Source organism: Pavona decussata, unplaced genomic scaffold, assembly GCF_977016875.1.
Source record: "Pavona decussata unplaced genomic scaffold, jaPavDecu1.1 SCAFFOLD_112, whole genome shotgun sequence".
Taxonomy (NCBI): Eukaryota; Metazoa; Cnidaria; class Anthozoa; order Scleractinia; family Agariciidae; genus Pavona; species Pavona decussata.
Genome location: NW_028145526.1, coordinates 68,366 through 90,000, shown reverse-complemented (window position 1 = coordinate 90,000; position 21,635 = coordinate 68,366). Strand labels below are relative to the sequence as shown.

General features: G+C 38.2%; 1 protein-coding gene across 1 annotated transcript in view; it reads left to right on the top strand.

Annotated features, from left to right (window-relative positions):
• Positions 1-18,831, top strand: part of LOC146470651 (uncharacterized) — a 35,334-nt gene extending 16,503 nt beyond the window's left edge. Inside the window, exons 5-8 of the mRNA XM_085121714.1 lie at positions 524-640; positions 10,483-10,599; positions 17,258-17,503; positions 18,515-18,831. Of these exons, the coding sequence (XP_084977840.1) occupies positions 524-640; positions 10,483-10,599; positions 17,258-17,503; positions 18,515-18,831 (797 nt within the window). The remainder of the gene's footprint in view (positions 1-523; positions 641-10,482; positions 10,600-17,257; positions 17,504-18,514) is intronic.
• The last annotated feature ends 2,804 nt before the right edge of the window (positions 18,832-21,635 follow it).

Sequence of the window (21,635 nt, the reverse complement as noted above, 5' to 3'; positions counted from 1 at the left end):
AAGGAAACACTGGCTTGTAAAGCTACTGAAGCTGATTTCAAAGGCGTATCGACCACGCCGCCTCCTGTTTAATGCGCGTGACAATTTCACAGTCCGCTGCGACGGACAATTCCGTGGCTCTATGATCCCAGATCGAATTTGAATTTGGAAATGTTTGGAAATGTTTTTGAGGAGAGGGGGAAAGCGGAGTACCCGGAGAAAAACCTCTCGGAAGAAAGACGAGAAACAACAACAAACTCAACCCACATGTAACGCCGAGTCCTGGGATCGAACCCTGTCCACATTAGTGGGAGGCTAGTGCTGTCAACACTGCGCCATCCCTGATTCCAATTGATAGCGGACAATGGACACATTAATGACGAAAATATACTATCGGAAAGAATTTAGCCTTGTTAATTGAGACCTGCCTGTGAGGATTATATTATTGCGGCACTTGTTTTATTTTCTTGTTGGTTTGTTTGTTCATACAAAGTTTGTTCTCTTTGAAGGCTGGAGATGTAATATTTTAAACGTTACCTTGCAGAAAATGTACCATGTTATTCAAGTCCATGCTTGAACGGAGGAACCTGCTCTAATAAGCCAGGAGGAGGCTACAGCTGTCAGTGCAAGAGCGGATTCGTTGGCGAAACATGTGCGGAAGGTAAAAGCAACTGTTGTTTGATACTTTTGAGCTGGAAAAAGAAGCATTGTTGTTATTAGTTGTTAAGACATAAAGAGCTGATAATAATAATAAAAAACTTAAAGATCCTATGGGTTACTCGTTTTTATGCCTTCACTTTCCATACATAGCGCTTGCAGGGTCATTGGTCTTATTTCTATTCCATACAGACTGGATGAGGCGAAGTTCCTGCTACTGAAAGTTGCGGCCGGTGCGGAAGTTGTAAGAGGCTTTCGTCTGGTCTTTTAAAACTTTAAGTAGTGTTTGAGACAATATAATATAAGTTCGCTACTGCGTATTCAATCAATTCAATCAACTTTATTTAAAGAGGGTAACACGGGACAGTACTTCAACTGAATAACTAGTGGCCCTCAAATTAAAATTGTGTAACAAAATTAATTAAGTGACAAAAAATACATATCATTAAATAGAAAGAACTATTAATATATATAAGACTAAAAGAGTAAAAACTATATTCACAATTATAAAATATCCTCACAATGAGTGTCTACAAACTTAAACTAAAATAATCGACATCATTGTATCTAGATAAAAAAAATGACTATAAATAGCCTTTCTAAATGAGGCTACACATGTTCCTTTCTTTAGGTGAATGGGCAGGGAATTCCAGAGGCCGGCTCTGGAACGCGACAAGGCTTGTCGCGGACACACTAAAAGTTCTCCCTCTCTCAGATTTACGATAGTAGTGAGGGGCGCACCACGGTTTCCCCCTTTTCGAGGTGGTTTCTCATTAATCTGAGGTGGCATAAATTAACGCCGATGACGTCATCGCCTATTGTCTTGCTCACTCATTATTGGATGACGTCATATTTATTTTTAGTCTTACCAACAGGTTCTGAACTGGTTTGACAGGTTAATCAATGATGCTATGCTCTATTTTTAACTTATGGCAGTCATGGGCGGTATCACCGGTTTGACAGGTTTTTGAAGGTATTTTTGGATACATGATGTCATATAGCACATACATACATACATACATACTTATAGCTCCCCTTGGGGGCTCTTCCGTCATACATGAAATAAAAATAATAATGATTAAAACTATTTACATTTGGATGGTAACATAGAGAGAAAGAAGAATAAATACGATAATGAAAAAACTAAGAATTAAAAAAATCCTCAAAAAGTCTCTTTTTTAAAAACGCTAAGTTTTCCCGTGTCTCTAATATGCTTCAATAAATTATTGTAGATTTTTTTGCTCCACGGAAGGTGAAAGCCATTTGGCCACCCGCAAGCTCCAGGATCTACAATTTCTAAGCTAAAGAATCTGCATTCGACAGTCTTTTATTAGAAAAAACAAAACACAAATACGCGCGACACCCAACCGTGTGTCTGAGAAAAATAAAGACACATAACGACGAATGGCCCGTTTGTCTCCTTTTGTCCCTTCTGGTGTGGTTTTGGTCTTTCAGGCCTGTGTTTGGCCTTTTCTGATACTCTATATAACCTGACTTTTCCCGAAAACTCGGAAATAATGAAAATATTTGTCGTGTGTTTTTCTCGCCTAAATTAACTAAGCACTTTCCCGCCTAATGACTAAAAAAGATTCGTTTTAGGGTGAGCTTTGTTGAGGATTAAAGAGTTAATACAGTCTTTTGTTGTCTTTGTTTATCACAGTGCTCGGAATAAGAATAATATGCACACAGAGATTTTGCAATATGTATATCACATTAAAGTCGGTTATGTTTGATGTTGATGTCTGTCCACCTTTACTTACGTTAACAAGGGTCAATGCGCTTTTGGCTTTCAGATCAGGGACTTAAGCTCTTGTGCAACCTCTCTTCACGGTCCGTTAGCCACTAATTATGCAGAAGCAGTGATCCGACTGAAACTTAAATTTGCATAAAAACTCTACGAAAAAAGCCAATTAACTTATCATAAACAATAGACAGCTTAAGTTGGTAGAAATAATCAATTAAAACACAATCATAACACGCGACTACTATATCCTTGCTATTAAACAAGGCACATTTCTTAAGAAAGCTGAACAGAACTTTATTGCCTTTAAATAGGGAATAAAAAAAAATATATAAAACTGTTTAACTACCAGAGATTTTGAAGGAATTAAGGTAACTCTCAATTCTATATCCGAATCAGCAAGTTTGTCTCATACATTTAAAATAACCATGCGGAGCTTAATAGTTCTTTTTTTGCTGACCTTACGTCCTCCTCATTCTCATCTTTATTTTCGCTCGTTTCTCCTTCATTTTTATTTCCCTCCTCCTCATTTATATTTTTCTCCTCCTCGTTTTTATTTCCCCTCCCCCTACTCCTCATTTGTATCTTCGCTCCTTCCCCCTCATTTCTATTTTCACCTCCTTTACCACCAACACCTCCACCACCAACACCTCCACCTCCACCTCCACCACCACTACCTCCACCACCACCACCACCACCACCTGCACCATTCCCACCACCATCGCCACCACCACCATCAAAATAACCAAAAAAAGTGTTAGCGGTGGTGGAGGTGTTGGTGGTAAAGGAGGTGAAAATAGAAATGAGGGGGAAGGAGCGAACATACAAATGAGGAGGAGGGGGAGGGGAAATGAAAACGAGGAGGAGAAAAATATAAATGAGTTTTAATTATTATTATTTTTATTTTCATGTATGACGGAAGAGCCCCCAAGGGGAGCTATATAATAAAGTATGTATGTATGTATGTATGTATGTACTATATGACATCATGTATCCAAAAATACCTTCAAAAACCTGTCCAACCGGTGATACCGCCCATGACTGCCATAAGTTAAAAATAGAGCATGACATCATTGATAAACCTGTTGGTAAGACTAAAGTTAAATATGGCGTCATCCTATAATGAGTGAGCAAGACAATAGGCGGTGACATCATCGGCGTTAATTTATGCTACCTCAGATTTATGAGAAACCACCTCGAAAAGGGGGAAACCGTGGTGCGCCCCTCACTACTTACAATTATATCTGGGGCAGACGAGGTTCAAGGCACTGTACCGCCCACTGCGTGTGTGTGAATCTGCATTGCATTTTAAACATAAGGTCGTACATGTAGCTGGGGCAGTTTCCTTGTAGGCGCTTAAGGACTAGCGAACTCTTATTGACTATGAGTTCGTCATAAAATGGGAGCCACCCTAATTTGTTGAAGAGATTTACGCTGTTCGATCTGTATCAGCTCCTAAAATTACTCGGGCAGCACGTGTTTGCAGCTTGAGGATTCTCGTTAAGTTATCAGCTGAGCAGTTTGACCAGATAGCTTACCCATACAACATTATACAACATTGTATACGCTCTGCGCATATCGGAGTAGTCCGAGGGAGTCTGATTTCTTAAGGACATTTAAAGGTGCTTTCGAGCGGTTTACGACCAGTAGGAAAAAGCAGATCTGACCAAGAATTATTAAAATCCAAAAAGTAAATTGTAGGGTTACCACGTACTTTTGAGAGATAATTAAGCTTTAATTAAGGTGATACCCACGAAATAATAGTTGTCGTGAAAATTTCCTTAAACTTTCTGAGATTGTTTACTACTATGTATTATTTCAAGAAATGTAATAAAAAAGGTGGGTCACCATGTCCGCGAAAGAGCTTTGATCCACTCAACTTATTTACCCCCATAATCGCTTGCATGCATATTCGTTTTCAAAAAGAAGTTTATTTGATCAGTTATTGCCATGTCTGGTGGTAAAAGAAGTTTGCATATAGGTAAAGCAGAACTTCGAAAAACGTTATGCATAGAATGCATAAAGCATAATCGGCACTGAAAGATAAAAATCTCTCGGCAGGAAGGCAAAATATGAAAGATTATCGACCCAAACCGTTTCTTGCGTGCGTGTTCGCAGTATCAGTACTTAATTTGTGACTGGTAGGATTGATGTTATAATGAACATCAAAAAGTGTCAGTAATGGTTAAAAAAAACACAGACGTTTCGTATATGTAACTCTACTTCAGTTTTGAAGAAAACCGACAAAAACCGTTTTCTTCCACACTGAGGAAGGGTTATATATCCGAAACGTCTATGTTCTTTTAACCATTACCGACACTATTTGATATTTACTATAATATCAATCCTGCCATTTATACAATTGCAATTGTTACTCATCACTAACGAAATTTCCACTCACTACTTTAAGTCCGTTCGTAGTGGGCAAGCTCGTATTTCTGCCATTAACTCATTTTTCTTTCCTCGATTTTTTTTTGCAAAAATTTCATCGTCGTACATCGGCAAAACAAACAGAACATCTGCTTGTCCGTACCCAAGAACATGCGACCACGGACAAAGATAGCGCTATATATAAACATCTGCGCTACTGTGATCAGATCAAACACATACAAGGTTTATGCAATCTACCGGACATCTTAATTAATAACAATCCACCTTCTACTGCAATGAACAAAGAATATCTCACCCATATCGTGCGTATAAACACATTAAAAAAATAGATTTCAAGTTGCCGTGCGTCTGTTCAGTAATAGATCACAGATGACGTCAAAATGTGGTAAGAAGAAAAAAGTGGCACACGAGCCGCAGGCGAGTGTGTCACTGATGTTCTTACCACATTTTGACGTCTTCTGTGATCTATTACTGAACAGACGCACGGCAACTTGGAATCTATTTGTTTTATACAATGAACAGAAAGGAAACACGATAAACTTGCCTCGTAGCGCTTGACTGTACTGTTCCATTTGTGCCAGTTGAGGAACATGTTTTCAAAGTCACCAACGCTACTTTCCAAGTCGGCTTCTTCTTTTCTTCTTTATCATACTTGTAAACAGCTTCCCCTAAACTTTAACCGAGGCCTTCACTTGCTCAAAGTAGAATAATCGAGTAAATATTTTCAAAACTTTGAGCCTTTTCGTAGCGCTAACAGCTGTTTTGAAGATTTGTTCCAGTTTAGGCATTTTCAAATATACAAGAACACTTTCGCCTTGGTTTCTTCTTTTTCTTGTTTGTAAACAGCTGCTACTAAACTTTTCTCGAGGCCTTCATTGCTCAATTCGAAATTATCTCGCCAACATTTTCAAAACCGCGCGCCATGTTGGACAAAACGAAGAAAACAATATATTTGTGACGTCATCCGTGTGTCTGTACTCTAATAGATCATGGGCAACGACCAATCACAGAGCGCGTAGCATTCAGTACATTGTATAAAAGATAATAGACAACGATGATAATTGAAGCCTACCATATCAAGCGCTCAGCACCATCTTTGAACAATGGTTTAAAAGCTAGCAGAGAACTATGCCTATTCTCCTGACATTAACCTCTTGTTTTGTATTTTCATGTGCATGTTTTAAATTGCTAATTTACCATCTTTCAGTATTTTTAAATATTTTTAAATTTTTAAATAGTATTTTTAAATAGTATTTTTAAGTATTTTTAGCTATGATTTAAAAATCATAGCTACTTGCTGTCACCTTAGTCTGAAGATGGTATAGTATCATATCGAAATAAAACAATTATTTCCTTGCATTTGTTGTCCCTATCATTGACACAATGCATTTACTCGGAATTACATTCATTCTTGAAATCTATATGTTTGCGGTCCACCCATGCCGCTGATTAAGAAGGCCGGTGGGCTCACAATGCGAAGTATGTGACGCTAGGTGAAGTAATTCAGGAATCCGCGTTGCCGATGTGTTTTATGCAAGAAAAAAAAAACTTATAGTAATAAAAAACGTCTGGCATGTGCATCTCCGCTACAAGAGATCCGTCAACAGAAAGTGTTCAAAACAGTTTTTTATGCGTCACGTGGTCCTCTGCATTCAAAAGTTACCTAACTTATGTCATACGCAGCAGTTCTTGTTTTCCAATCATGTAGGCTTTCTTTGTTTCATTGGCGCACTTGTGAAGTAGAAGATATTTTCTCGCGTAAATGATTTCCCTAATTATAACTTTTAAATTATCGATATGAAAAAACAGGTTAATAATTGCATTTATTGTTTATGGCAAGTTCTCGATCAACATAATATTGGCCTTTCGTAAACCCTGGGGTCATTTGAAGTACCTCCGAACATTTCACTCATATATAAGCCAAATTTAAAAGAAATTTATTTATTTGCAATGAGAGAGGAAGGAAAAGTCTTGATCATTGTGACAGACACGCTATAAGAATGAACTTGATAACATACAGCAAGCACCCTTCCTCATAATTATGTGTGTCATACATCGAATGTTAATCTGCGTAGCAGTCTTTCCCTTACTTTCGTCCATCCATTCATTCCTCCATCTATTTTCGTTCGTTCGTTCCCTCATTCATTAATTATTTTTTTCTTTTTTCCTTCAAAATGAACCAAAACGAATAAACAAAAAGTTCAAAAACCACAATTTAGCCGGAAAAAAGGGCTATAAAAGTCTTATTGCCATGGAAGCATCAAGCTAAGTCACCAATAAATTGTTGCTATATAAATCTTTGGAAAAGTCACAAAGTTTGTTGGTGTTTGCCCTTTTTATTACGAAAGTCAACACGGGCGCTTTGTGCCTCCCCCACCCCTCCCCACCCTTCTGTAGACTTTTCTGATAATCTTTTTCACTGATTAGATCTTCCACAGATCCTGCCTATACCAGCAGCATTTTCGTTCGTGGCCCTTTGCAGTTTATTCTTCACTGAATAATAGTTTTTGCGTGTTATTAAGAGTGCCTGACTGTAACTTTCGAGAATCGCTGGCCAAGCTTGAAAAATCGAAACTCCTGATAATTTGCCTGAAGTTTACTTTTGGGGAACTATCTTCGAAAATATTATTTTAATGTCCTGGAAATTTATGGTTTTCGAGAATTTCGGAGAAAACGAAATTACGGGTTTTGCCTCGTTAATTATGGAAAAAATGTTACTCAAAATTAGCCAAGTTCAATACGCTTGTGTTGAAACAGTACATAACGCTACAAAACGAGGTCGGTTTTGAATAAGAGCATAACTCACCTACTTTCTATCAATGGGACCTATGTAAACTTTTGTAGAACTTTGGAGGGTTTATGGCTCTTTGAAAAATTGACATTTTGAGGACTTCGCGATGAGGTGAAAATTGAGTAAGATTGAAGGTTTAAAATGCATCTTGGTATGTCAGGTATCGACTCGAGAGAAACATTGTGATAAAGTTTGGGTCTTCGTCTTTGATAATATAAAATACAAAAATCTGGGCAATCGATGCACGCGCTGACGAAAACCAAAGTTAGCGAGGCTTTGTTAACAAATTTGCATAATTCGCAACTGTTGAGAAAATGCTGTTGTGGCGACTCGGTGAAAACGTTGACCCAGGCTATCTTCAAATGGTCATTTTATCTCATATTGCATTTGTCTGTTTCTCTTTCTTGTTTAATAACGTGGTAGAAAAGGTCTGGACAAAAGAAGAAATGCACGCCATCGGGATAGAAAACATTCGCCAAATTCTGGTAGGAAATTTGCATAATGCAAATCTCCCATAAATCTTTCTGTAAAGAAATCTGATTGGGAAAGTTTCGTGAAGAGACTATTTGACCGAAACACTCCATATAAGGAGCCAAAACAACCTTTAATTATTCGATTTCAACAAATAATTGTCGAATCTTAACCTTTACAAATTAATATTGCCAAACTGAAACTCGCTATTGTGTTACCCGCGTCACGTCAATACCTGTCGACATATTTTAAGGTGGACGAATACAGTTTTTCAGTGTACAAATGTTAGAAGACGTTATTTGGAAACTATGTACTTCTGGACGCCCAAAATTGGTATGGTGTAAGACTAATTAAGAAGGAATGTATTTTTGTACGTCTTGTTGAGCTAAGTACCGTTTCCATGGCAACACATCGAACTATTAAACGTCCAAAAATAATAGGTTTCCTTTATTTTTAGAAAGTGTACTCATTAGATTTTTTCCGTTTTTTGAAAAAAATCACAAAACACTGACACAGTTGCACTACTTTCATATAATTTTAACAGAGAGATCTCCTGTAACTATTGATTTTGTTTTTTAATGTTTTGTGAAGATACCCTCTGTTAGATTTAGGTTTCTCTTTGTAGGCGAGTTACGCTTTTAGGGAACTATTTTCATGCCAAATGTCACGAAATTCTAATGAGCTGTTCCTTAGAAAACAGTTCATTTCCACGAAAACAATCAGTCACAATTTTCTAGTCAAATGCGCATGCGTGGCTTTAATTGGGTTTCATGGCACAGACGAAAAGCATGCAAAAGATCTTGGTGAACGACTTTTTTGCTCGGAAAGAAAAGAAAAAGAGTCCAGAAACGAGAAACTTAGTTATTTCGGATCAAAACTTAACTTTATTATCCATTTCATGTGAAATTGAGGGATCACTTTATCGACCGCCGTATTTGCGTACCACAACCCTAGCGCGCGCTTAATAGCATCACTAACAGAATCTGTAAAGCGCGCGCATACTGTGTTCGGCCACCTAAAGGTGGCGGGACACAGTTTTCTAGTATACAGGTGTTAGTAAACGTCATTTGCAATTAGCATGATGCAAGATTAACTAAGAACGAATGTATTTGGATACTCGTTGTTGAGCTAGGTACCGTTGTCATAGCAACGCGGCGAGATATTAACGGTACTCAAATAATAGGTTTCGTTTATTTTTTGGAAATGCACTCATTAGATTTTTATTCCATTTTTTGTCCCCAGAAAAGTCACAAACTATTGACATAGTGACCCTGCTATCTTGTACTTTTGACAGAGACATCCCCTGTAAATATTGGTTTCGCACTTTAACGTTTTGTCAAAGTACTCACTATCAGATTTAGGTTTTTGTTTGTAGGCGAGTGACACTTTTAGAGAACTACTATTTTGTCCAATTTCGGTTCCTTAGAAGACAGTTCCTTTCCAATAAGTCACAAAGTTTTGGTCGAATGCACCTGCGTGGCTTTTAATCGGGATTTCATAGTAAAGATGAAAAGCATGCAAAAAGGCTTAGGTCTTCGTTAAATCGCTTTCTTTGCTCGGTGAAAAAAAAAGTGCACAAACAAGCCATTTGATATAAAATTGAGGGATCGCCTTATCGACGTCGTATTTGCCTACCACAACCATAGCGCGCGCTTTATAGTGTCATGCACTGAACCTGTGAAGCGCAAACTGTGGTCAAGCACCGTAAAGGGACTTTTGATGCTTGAAACTTTAGGGCAATGAAGAAATTCGGATGGCAGATTTAAGATGGTCGCCGTTTGGAAATGACGACGTCATTGTAATGTTATTTTACATGATCACTTCCCGCTGCCCACCTCAAAAGTCTTTACGTTTTATTGCCATTTCTAACCTCGTAGTTATACATCTCACGGTCCTAAAAAGTGAAATAAGCCCGGCCAAGACAAGGTTACCATAGAAAAGGAAACACTGGCTTGTAAAGCTACTGAAGCTGATTTCAAAGGCGTATCGACCACGCTGCCTCCTGTTTAATGCGCGTGACAATTTCACAGTCCGCTGCGACGGACAATCCCGTGGCCCTATGATCCCAGATCGAATTTGAATTTGGAAATGTTTGGAAATGTTTTTAAGGAGAGGGGGAAAGCGGAGTACCCGGAGAAAAACCTCTCGGAAGAAAGACGAGAAACAACAACAAACTCAACCCACATGTAACGCCGAGTCCTGGGATCGAACCCTGTCCACATTAGTGGGAGGCGAGTGCTGCGCCATCCCTGATTCCAATTGATAGCGGACAATGCACACATCAATGATGAAAATATACTATCGGAAAGAATTTAGCCTTGTTAATTGAGACCTGCCTGTGAGGATTATAATATTGCGGCACTTGTTTTATTTTCTTGTTGGTTTGTTTGTTCATACAAAGTTTGTTCTCTTTGAAGGCTGGAAATGTAATATTTTAAACGTTACCTTGCAGAAAATGTACCATGTTATTCAAGTCCATGCTTGAACGGAGGAACCTGCTCTAATAAGCCAGGAGGAGGCTACAGCTGTCAGTGCAAGAGCGGATTCGTTGGCGAAACATGTGCGGAAGGTAAGGGCAACTGTTGTTTGATACTTTTGAGCTGGAAAAAGAAGCATTGTTGTTATTAGTTGTTAAGACCTAAAGGGCTGATAATAATAATAAAAAACTTAAAGATCCTATGGGTTACTCGTTTTTATGCCTTCACTTTCCATACATAGCGCTTGCAGGGTCATTGGTCTTATTTCTATTCCATACCGACTGGATGAGGCGAAGTTCCTGCTACCTAAAGTTGCGGCCGGTGCGGAAGTTGTAAGAGGCTTTCGTATGGTCTTTTAAAACTTTAAGTAGTGTTTGAGACAATATAATATAAGTTCGCTACTGCGTATTCAATCAATTTAATCAACTTTATTTAAAGAGGGTAACACGGGACAGTACTTCAACTGAATAACTAGTGGCCCTCAAATTAAAATTGTGTAACAAAATTAATTAAGTGACAAAAAATACATATCATTAAAGAGAAAGAACTATTAATATATATAAGACTAAAAGAGTAAAAACTATATTCACAATTATAAAATATCCTCACAATGAGTGTCTACAAATTTAAACTAAAATAATCGACATCATTGTATCTAGACAAAAAAATGACTATAAATAGCCTTTCTAAATGAGGCTACACATGTTCCTTTCTTTAGGTGAATGGGCAGGGAATTCCAGAGGCCGGCTCTGGAACGCGACAAGGCTTGTCGCGGACACACTAAAAGTTCTCCCTCTCTCAGATTTACGATAGTAGTGAGGGGCGCACCACGGTTTCCCCCTTTTCGAGGTGGTTTCTCATTAATCTGAGGTGGCATAAATTAACGCCGATGACGTCACCGCCTATTGTCTTGCTCACTGTGATAAACAAGGACGACAAAAGACTGTATTAACTCTTTATTCCTCAACAAAGCTCAACCTGAAACGAATCTTTTTTAGTCATTAGGCGGGAAAAGTGCTTAGTTAATTTAGGCGAGAAAAACACACGACAAATATTTTTCATTATTTCCGAGTTTTCGGGAAACGTCAGGTTTTATAAAGTATCAGAAAAGGCCAAACACAGGCCTGAAAGGCCAAACCACACCAGAAGGGACAAAAGGAGACAAACGGGCCATTCGTCGTTATGTGTCTTTATTTTTCTCAAACACACGGTTGGGTGTCGCGGGTATTTGTGATTTGTTTTTTCTAAAAAGAGGCTTCCGAATGCAGATTCTTTAGCTTAGAAATTGTAGATCCTGGAGCTTGCAGGTGGCCAAATGGCTTTCACTTTCCGTGGAGCAAAAAAATCTACAATAATTTATTATAGCATATTAGAGACAGGGGGAAACTTAGCGTTTTTAAAAAAGAGACTTTTTAAGGATTTTTTTAATTCATAGTTTTTTCATTATCGTATTTTTTTCTTTCTCTCTATGTTACCATCCGAATGTAAATAGTTTTAATCATTATTATTTTTATTTTCATGTATGACGGAAGAGCCCCCAAGGGGAGCTATATAATAAAGTATGTATGTATGTATGTACTATATGACAACATGTATCCAAAAATACCTTCAAAAACCTGTCCAACCGGTGATACCGCCCATGACTGCCATAAGTTAAAAATAGAGCATGACATAATTGATAAACCTGTTGGTAAGACTAAAGTTAAATATGACGTCATCCTATAATGAGTGAGCAAGACAATAGGCGGTGACATCATCGGCGTTAATTTATGCCACCTCAGATTAATGAGAAACCACCTCGAAAAGGGGGAAACCGTGGTGCGCCCCTCACTACTTACAATTATATCTGGGGCAGACGAGGTTCAAGGCACTGTACCGCCCACTGCGTGTGTGTAAATCTACATTGCATTTTAAACATAAGGTCGTACATGTAGCTGGGGCAGTTTCCTTGTAGGCGCTTAAGGACTAGCGAACACTTATTGATTATGAGTTCGTCATAAAATGGGAGCCACCCTAATTTGTTGAAGAGATTTACGCTGGTCGATCTGTATCAGCTCCTAAAATTACTCGGGCAGCACGTGTTTGCAGCTTGAAGATTCTCGTTAAGGTATCAGCTGAGCAGTTTGACCAGATAGCTTACCCATACAACATTATACAACATTGTATACGCTCTGCGCATATCGGAGTAGTCCGAGGGAGTCTGATTTCTTAAGGACAGATTTCTTAAGGACATTTAAAGGTGCTTTCGAGCGGTTTACGACCAGTAGGAAAAAGCAGGTCTGACCAAGAATTATTAAAATCCAAAAAGTAAATTGTAGGGTTACCACGCACTTTTGAGAGATAATTAAGCTTTAATTAAGGTGATACCCACGAAATAATAGTTGTCGTGAAAATTTCCTTAAACTTTCTGAGATTGTTTACTTCTATGTATTATTTCAAGAAATGTAATGTCCGCGGAAGAGCTTTGATCCACTCAACTGGTTCACCCCCATAATCGCTTGCATGCATATTCGTTTTCAAAAAGAAGTTTATTTGATCAGTTATTGCCATGTCTGGTGGTAAAAGAAGTTTGCATATAGGTAAAACAGAACTTCGAAAAACGTTATACATAGAATGCATAAAGCATAATCGGCACTGAAAGATAAAAATCTCTCGGCAGGAAGGCAAAATATGAAAGATTATCGACCCAAACCGTTTCTTGCGTGCGTGTTCGCAGTATCAGTACTTAATTTGTGACTGGTAGGATTGATATTATAATGAACATCAAAAAGTTTCAGTAATGGTTAAAAAAACACAGACGTTTCGTATATGTAACTCTACTTCAGTATTGAAGAAAACCGACAAAAACCGTTTTCTTCCACACTGAGGAAGGGTTATATATCCGAAACGTCTATGTTCTTTTAACCATTACCGACACTATTTGATATTTATTATAATATCAATCCTGCCAGTTATACAATTGCAATTGTTACTCATAACTAATGAAATTTCCACCCACTACTTTAAGTCCGTGTGTAGTGGGCAAGCTCGCATTTCTGCCATTAGCTCATTTTTCTTTCCTCGATTTTTTTTTGCAAAAATTTCATCGTCGTACATCGGCAAAAAAAACAGAACATCTGCTTGTTCGTACACAAGAACATGCAACCACGGACAAAGATAGCGCTATATATAAACATCTGCGCTACTGTGATCAGATCAAACACATACAAGTTTTATGCAATCTACCGGACATCTTAATTAATAACAATCCACCTTCTACTGCAATGAACAAAGAATATCTCACCCATATCGGCGTGTTAACACAAAGATAATAGACAACGATGATAATTGAAGCCTACCATATCAAGCGCTCAGCACCATCTTTGAACAATGGTTTAAAAGCTAGCAGAGAACTATGCCTATTCTCCTGACATTAACCTCTTGTTTTGTATTTTCATGTGCATGTTTTAAATTGCTAATTTACCATCTTTCAGTATTTAAAATCATACCTACTTGCTGTCACCTTAGTCTGAAGATAGTATAGTATCATATCGAAATATAACAATTATTTCCTTGCATTTGTTGTCCCTATCATTGACACAATGCATTTACTCGGAATTACATTCATTCTTGAAATCTATATGTTTGCGGTCCACCCATGCCGCTGATTAAGAAGGCCGGTGGGCTCACAATGCGAAGTATGTGACGCTAGGTGAAGTAATTCAGGAATCCGCGTTGCCGATGTGTGTTATGCAAGAAAAAAAAAACTTATAGTAATAAAAAACGTCTGGCATGTGCATCTCCACTACAAGAGATCCGTCAACAGAAAGTGTTCAAAGCAGTTTTTTATGCGTCACGTGGTCCTCTGCATTCAAAAGTTACCTAACTTATGTCATACGCAGCAGTTCTTGTTTTCCAATCATGTAGGCTTTCTTTGCTTCATTGGCGCACCTGTGGAGTAGAAGATATTTTCTCGCGTAAATGATTTCCCTAATTATAACTTTTAAATTATCTATATGAAAAAACAGGTTAATAATTGCATTTATTGTTTATGGCAAGTTCTCGATCAACATAATATTGGCCTTTCGTAAACCCTGGGGTCATTTGAAGTACCTCCGACATTTCACTCATATATAAGCCAAATTTAAAAGAAATTTATTTATTTGCAATGAGAGAGGAAGGAAAAGTCTTGATCATTGTGACAGACACGCTATAAGAATGAACTTGACAACATACAGCACCCTTCCTCATAATTATGTGTGTCATACATCGAATGTTAATCTGCGTAGCAGTCTTTCCCTTACTTTCGTCCATCCATTCATTCCTCCATCTATTTTCGTTCGTTCGTTCCCTCATTCATTAATTATTTTCTTCTTTTTTCCTTCAAAATGAACCAAAACGAATAAACAAAAAGTTCAAAGACCACAATTTAGCCGGAAAAAAGGGCTATAAAAGTCTTATTGCCATGGAAGCATCAAGCTAAGTCACCAATAAATTGTTGCTATATAAATCTTTGGAAAAGTCACAAAGTTTGTTGGTGTTTGCTCTTTTTATTACGAATATACAAAGTCAACGCGGGCGCTTTGTGCCTCCCCCACGCCTCCCCACCCTTCTGTAGACTTTTCTGATAATCTTTTTCACTGATTAGATCTTCCACAGATCCTGCCTATACCAGCAGCATTTTCGTTCGTGGTCCTTTGCAGTTTATTCTTCACTGAATAATAGTTTTTGCGTGTTATTTTAACACTTGGTTCGTGCATGCTAAGCAAGGAATGGACGCAAAGGGGAATCTTTGTGAGCTTGACAAGCTAAGGAGTAACTCATCTACATCTGGTAATCAAGACAGAGGGCGCCGTTTTACCCAATACGGACATGTTTATTTTTTCCGCAGGAAAACAAGGTCCAGCTCCTGCAACAAATCCGCCCGGGTTCGCGGGCAAGATCGAAAAATTCCGACCGCTGCCGGGACCAATCAGAGTACATGATTAACAGAATTCCACCCGCTCGTGCCATGAGAAAAAAAGTTAAATTGTCGTTAAACGAGACACGTTAAATTAGAGAAAAAATATTTAAGGGTGTTAAACGGAGCAAGTTATTGAACCACTTGAATGATGCAACAGATTTCACGTCAAAGCTGTTGGAAAACGCGCCCCTGAACCAATGACCCCAGTGTTGAAAACATCGAGTCACAACACGAAAAACTGTATAGCCCATTAACACATTAAGCGATTGAAAAAGCCTTTTTACTGTAATAGCCCACTTTGAAAATGACTGATGGCCTGGGTCGAGAGTAACTGCCCAAGTGATTGTGGGATTGTTTGGGGGGACGCAAAAATGCGAAGATAATAGCCAACGTCCCCCCAAACCTTCCCACAATCGCTTGGGCAGCTACTCTCGACCCAGGATATCACTCTTTTTCAAAGTGGGCTATAGAATACTAAGATTTTTGATTGTCATAGCAAAACACACCCCTTCTTTTATTTAATTAATATTGTAATGCATTTAGTTGCGAAATAGTTAAAAAAACAAACTAAAAGAGCCTTGGGAATCTTGGATACCGCAAAAACTTTCGCAGGCAAGGAGCGTTCAGCAACTCTTAAATATGAATATGTCTTTCCTTGTTGCTTCTCAAAGTCATTAATAATTCATAAAGTGCCTGTGCATGAATCTCGATACCCAATGAAACACCAGAATGAAATCTTAATAGTTTTCATGATCTGAGACCAAACTAAACATTTGCATTTTAATGAGGAGCGGTTCAATACGGTAATGTTACGATTGCTAGTCATTTATAATTACTTGAAAATATTAAATGTTTAAAACAAACGCTTATAAGTACCCGCTTTATTCTGACTAGAAACGTCCATTATCATCTTTGAATCGATGAATGTTCAATCGCTGTTACTGCAAACCTGTTGTCCTGAACTATTTAACCAGCTTAGCTTGAATGCAATTTAACTGAGTCAGATTTACCACTGTTACTTTGGCTGGTATGTTCCTTTCCCCTGTCGGTCACTCATAATTTGGTAAAGGTAGAAAGGAAAATCCGTACGAAGTAACCGCTTGGATGTGACTCGTTGCAGCCATGCAAGCAAGTACTGTGTGCATTGTGAAATTTGCTATACCCATAATGCACAATAACATGTGAAAAAAAAAAAGTTAGCTCTGGTCAGTGCTCTGTATTCAGGGCTTTCTTTTGAGAAGTCATGTCAAGAACTCCTACTTAGGGCCTCGAAACAATAAAAGCAGCCAGTCCACGGCCTCGTGAGGGCTGAAAACCCTCATGAATAACTCGCCCTGTTTGTTTTTTTTATTTGACATTAAATAAAGGAGAGAGATTTCAGTCTGCACACTTGCGAGCGGTCAAAGGAGGGGTGCAACAAACTGAAGATTCAAGCAATTTTAGACAACTTTGCATAACTGACAGTACCCAGTTATAACAAAAGTAACAGGAAAAGAAATAGCTCAATTTTTTTTGCCTTGTTTCTGCTTTATTCAGGTGCGGTAAGACCTGCATCTGAATAACACAACATGCATGGCTACAGAAATGTCATTTTAATAAGGGTATCCGCTAAGAGTATAGGTCGAACAAAGAGTGTTTTTTAACTCCCTGTTTAACAAAGAGTGGTTTCTTCAAGACCAGTGGACAAATCACTTACCTTAAATGACTCTCATTCGGTTTTTCGTTACTTTTTCGAGATTTGCTATGCATAGTTTAAGAAAATCTTTTGCGCTTGTCCCTTGAAATCTTGTACTTTTACTTTTGTTTAGGTGTTCTCAATGAATCTTCCATTCTTGGAGGCCTCGACAGCAAGTACCGGGACCAACTGAATTCTTATTTAGCGCCAGTCCTCCAGAATTCATCCCACAGCAGGTTTGCGAAGTGTTGGCATGCTAAGACAGATGGCTGGGCAGTATTTACATTTCACAGCAACTGTGATGGAAAGGGCCCCACTGTTACTATAATACAAGTCGGTAATTACACATTTGGTGGATACACTGACGTGTCTTGGTCTGGTAAGTATCATTTGATAGCAGCAAGAGTTATACTCAGTCATTTACTGACTTAGGAATAGTTTCACTGAATGAGGCCAATTCAGCTCAGCTGATTCGCAATAGTCCCGTGTCGAATTGAACGTTCAAGTAACTTAAGCAAAGACTGATCTTACACGGCACCAATGCGTTGCATCCCCCCCCCCCCCCCAAAAACAAAAAATATATATGAATGAAGTACGCCTGTTTGAAAGAAAGATTTTTATCGTTTTAAGTGGTTCAATTATGTAATTGGTAGTCTTGCTGTGCCGTTTGTTTTTGCTTAGCTATCGGCTAGTTTGTCCATAGAGGGCGTGTCTACTCTACGGGTTATTTGACTGTGCGCACGCGTGCTGTTCCTTGCCGAAGCTGTTAGTTGCTGTGTTGTGCTTGAGTTTGGAAAGTTCTTGTTTTCATTGTTGTTTTTGTTTCTTTTTTGTTGCATATCATCGCTTACAATTCCACTAGACCCCGAATTTCTACCCTCTGGGCAAAAATGGTGTCATGGCGAATAAACTACGTTTTGTTCCGAACGGGACAAAAGAGGCTCCTCTACATACACCTTGAACATTCTAAGTGCAGTCTCTAAAAATGTTTTTGATCGACTTATCTCACGGCCGAAGTTTCCTGGTTTTCTGTTCACATAGAAAACACCTCAAGTGTCTTGAAAATCAACGTCAGACGGCGAGGATCGGGCGGGAAAGGAGATTGGGAAAACTACAGAAATTTGTCACTCCCGACCCAGTCTCCTCGTAATTAGTGCACCGTGCACAAATGGGAATTGAGAATTTTATTTTCTCAGTACTTTCATTGAACTAAGAGTTAATTAGAACAAATCGTTAACTTTAAACCAAAATGTCTGTGGTTTTTTCGTACTTAGTCGATATAAAAGGATGAGAGTTTGTAAGTACGTAATTATGGAAATTTATAACTAAGAAATATCAATAGGTACACATGTAATTATACTACTACGAAATGGTTTTGTTTTTTCCCTAGGTGATTGCTGGTTTGTTTCATCCAGTAAATCTTTTATCTATTCACTGTATAACATCAATGGCTACGATCCTGTTAAGCTGCAGATCAAGTCGACAAAAACCAGTGAGGCTATATTCGCATGCCCTCTATACGGACCAAGCTTTGGTAAGCTAGACATCCTCATATCAAACACAGTTGACGCAGTGAGCACCTATTGTAACGCTTCTTACCCCCTCCCCCCAGGGTATTCTTCATCTGGTGTTTCATGTACATTTTATGCAGGAAGCAACACGGCCACTCCCACTGATATTGAAGTATTGTACGAGACAATCATCTAGGACAAACAAACAATATACTGTGGTTCAGAGGCCTGTTGTTCAAAGCCTGATTAAGCTGATCCTGGGTTAAACTTGACTTTGATTCGAGTTTAATTACTAATCAATCAAAATTTTGTGAGAAGATTTTTGTTCTTCAGTTTTGACAGTACATAGACTTTTCCTTGCAATCAGCTTAATATTAGCTTTGAAAGATATTTTGACGAGCAAATTGAAAACCCCGGTTAACTTTTATTAGCATACCTCAGTGACCGACTATCGCGTAACGCGTAATCTGATTGGCTACACAGGTGCCGTCTATCGATCGATAGACGGCATTTTGTCAGAGCGCGCGCGATTTAGCATGCATCATTGCACAAATATATCAAAATTTATGAAATATAAAGATTTTTTTGCTTCATAGATCGATCACTGAGGTATGCTAAAACAATTAAACGGCTCGCTCTCGGTTTTTATCGCCTTTGATAGTTGCTTCGGGGCCAACTGTCAGCCGATAGAAACCTCGAGCTCGCCGTCTAATTGTTAAATAGCGGATTAGTGTTAATCGGCTTTTGACGAACCGGCTCCAAGTTTACTAATATTTTCTCACCTCAAGACTAAATAATAATAATAATAATAATAATAATAATAATAATAATAATAATAATAATAAAATATTAACAGCGCGTACATATTTTTCCATTTACTAATAATAGTTTCCCAGACTGCTAAAACTAACTAACAATGAAGTGCAAAATGCAGTGAACTAGGGGTAAAGCAATCAATATATACACTTAGAAGTCAAAACGTATTTTAGCTGATGAAACAGCGGTGTCATGTGTCCCTGGGGGTTTTGTTTTTAGGCATTAATTTTTTAGAGATCTTACTTACCTTGGCTTAGACTTCGGAGAAAGTTGAAGCTAATGTCACTCATTGGCTAGTCGTCACACTAGTTTGTGGGGATGTTTCGGTTCATTTGGTTCGGTTTTACCCGCTTTAGTTCCTTCCGGTTCTCATGACTCGCAAGGCTAAACACATCTACAATTTACAAATTTAATTTGTTTATTCCAGTTTACATAGTTCCTTGTTAGGATTGGTAGTAATTATCGTAGGCTGTGGTGCAGTGACTTCACTACATTGAAAAGTTTAGTGAGAAACAGGCCACACAAGGAATTTGTTTCGTCAACGACATCCTCTGAGGAAAGTCGGTCAGGCTATAACTAAGCGCAGCCTGTACACAAAAGCTCTGACGTAGCATTCATAAAGGAGATAAAGGAGATGCAGTGAAGTCCTAGTCACGTGTTTTAAGACTTATATCCAGAACCTGTCTCAAAGCATTTGGTGAGGAGAACCTGGGTATGAAAGAAATTCAAAATGAAATGAAATAAAAAGAAAAAGAAGAAATTCAAAATTGTTTGTAGTCAAGCTGATCTCCCGTTGTTACCAATGTTGAGCTTTGCCCTTTTTATTTATGTGAGAAGGTACAGAAGGCCGAGCAATTTGCGGAATATAAAGTACGAGGGATTAGGGAAAGACCTTCAGATTCTAACTTTTTTTCACCGATTTTACCCTCCTTTCTTCGTCTGATGGAAGGTGACAGTAGCCGCTTTAAACAATCGTCATAATATTGAATCGACAATGGTGAAAATATAGTTCTGATGTTAACAGGTTTTATTTGTTAAGCCGTAGTTTCTTTTCAGTAACACCGGCTCTATGTCGCGCAGGGTTGTTAGGAAAGTTAATTAGACACTCACCTATTCCTTTTGTAGATTTAAATTTTAGTTTGTTTGTGAAGTATTTCTAAGAACTAATTTACAGCTAATAGAACCACAGTATTTTTTTTGCTTTGTTTTCGTATGGCATATGCCTGTTCTAATTTGTTGTTTTTTGTCACTGCATACAATTGTCTAAAGGGAAAAATGTTAATAGAATAGAAAGAAAGTAATTTGCCCAAATGGGTTAGTAAATTTGATTTTTATCTGGGGCTGCAGTACAATAATTAATGTTTGTAAGGTAATAGCTATTGTTCATGTAGCTGGATTTACTTTGACTGCGACGCGCGCTCTCATTGGTTAGTTGTTGGTCACGCGATAAGGGCTAAAATTAGTTGCAAGAATTGTGAGCGCGCGCTTTGAAAGGGTTTAAGTCCATGTTTTTATAGGGTTTTTTAGACATGGTACGTTTTTCACAGGATATTTTAAAAGCTAAGGAAATGAAAACATGTTGTGCTTATTGTCATAGCATTATTAGAGACAAATTGTAGACGTTTGGGAGAACTTCAAAGAGTATTGGAAACTCTCCTACGGCCCCTGTTTTCTCAGCAGGTTTACGTTCTCTGAGACTTCTACTCGTCTTTTGTGACTCTATGGAAACATGGAAAATGTTTTATAAGCTTTGGATTAAAGGTTTATAAAGTAAAGATTGATACAGCATCAATAAGTGATGATTCAATTAAGCCAGCATATTGGGAGGGAACCAATAGAAGTAATGAATGAAAGTAAGCTATCAGCGAACGTATGTACGGTAATATAGCAGGTCATGTATGCAAACGAAGTTTAAATAAAGGTAATTGAAGGGTTGAGTTGTATAGAAGTCTATGGATAATGCATAGACCAAAAACGGACGTCATAAAATGTTCAAAAACTGAAGTGGATCCACGAGTCAGGCTAGTGGTTTCACTGCCAAGCAAATTTTATTATTTTTTGTTCAAAACTGTATAAATAGTTAATAATTGGCCATAGTACCTTCGCCCAGACGAGAAATTGGTCTTAGAACGTTAAAAAATAGGAAATCGGTCGCAAAGAACGTTTTCCGTATAAACGATGGGA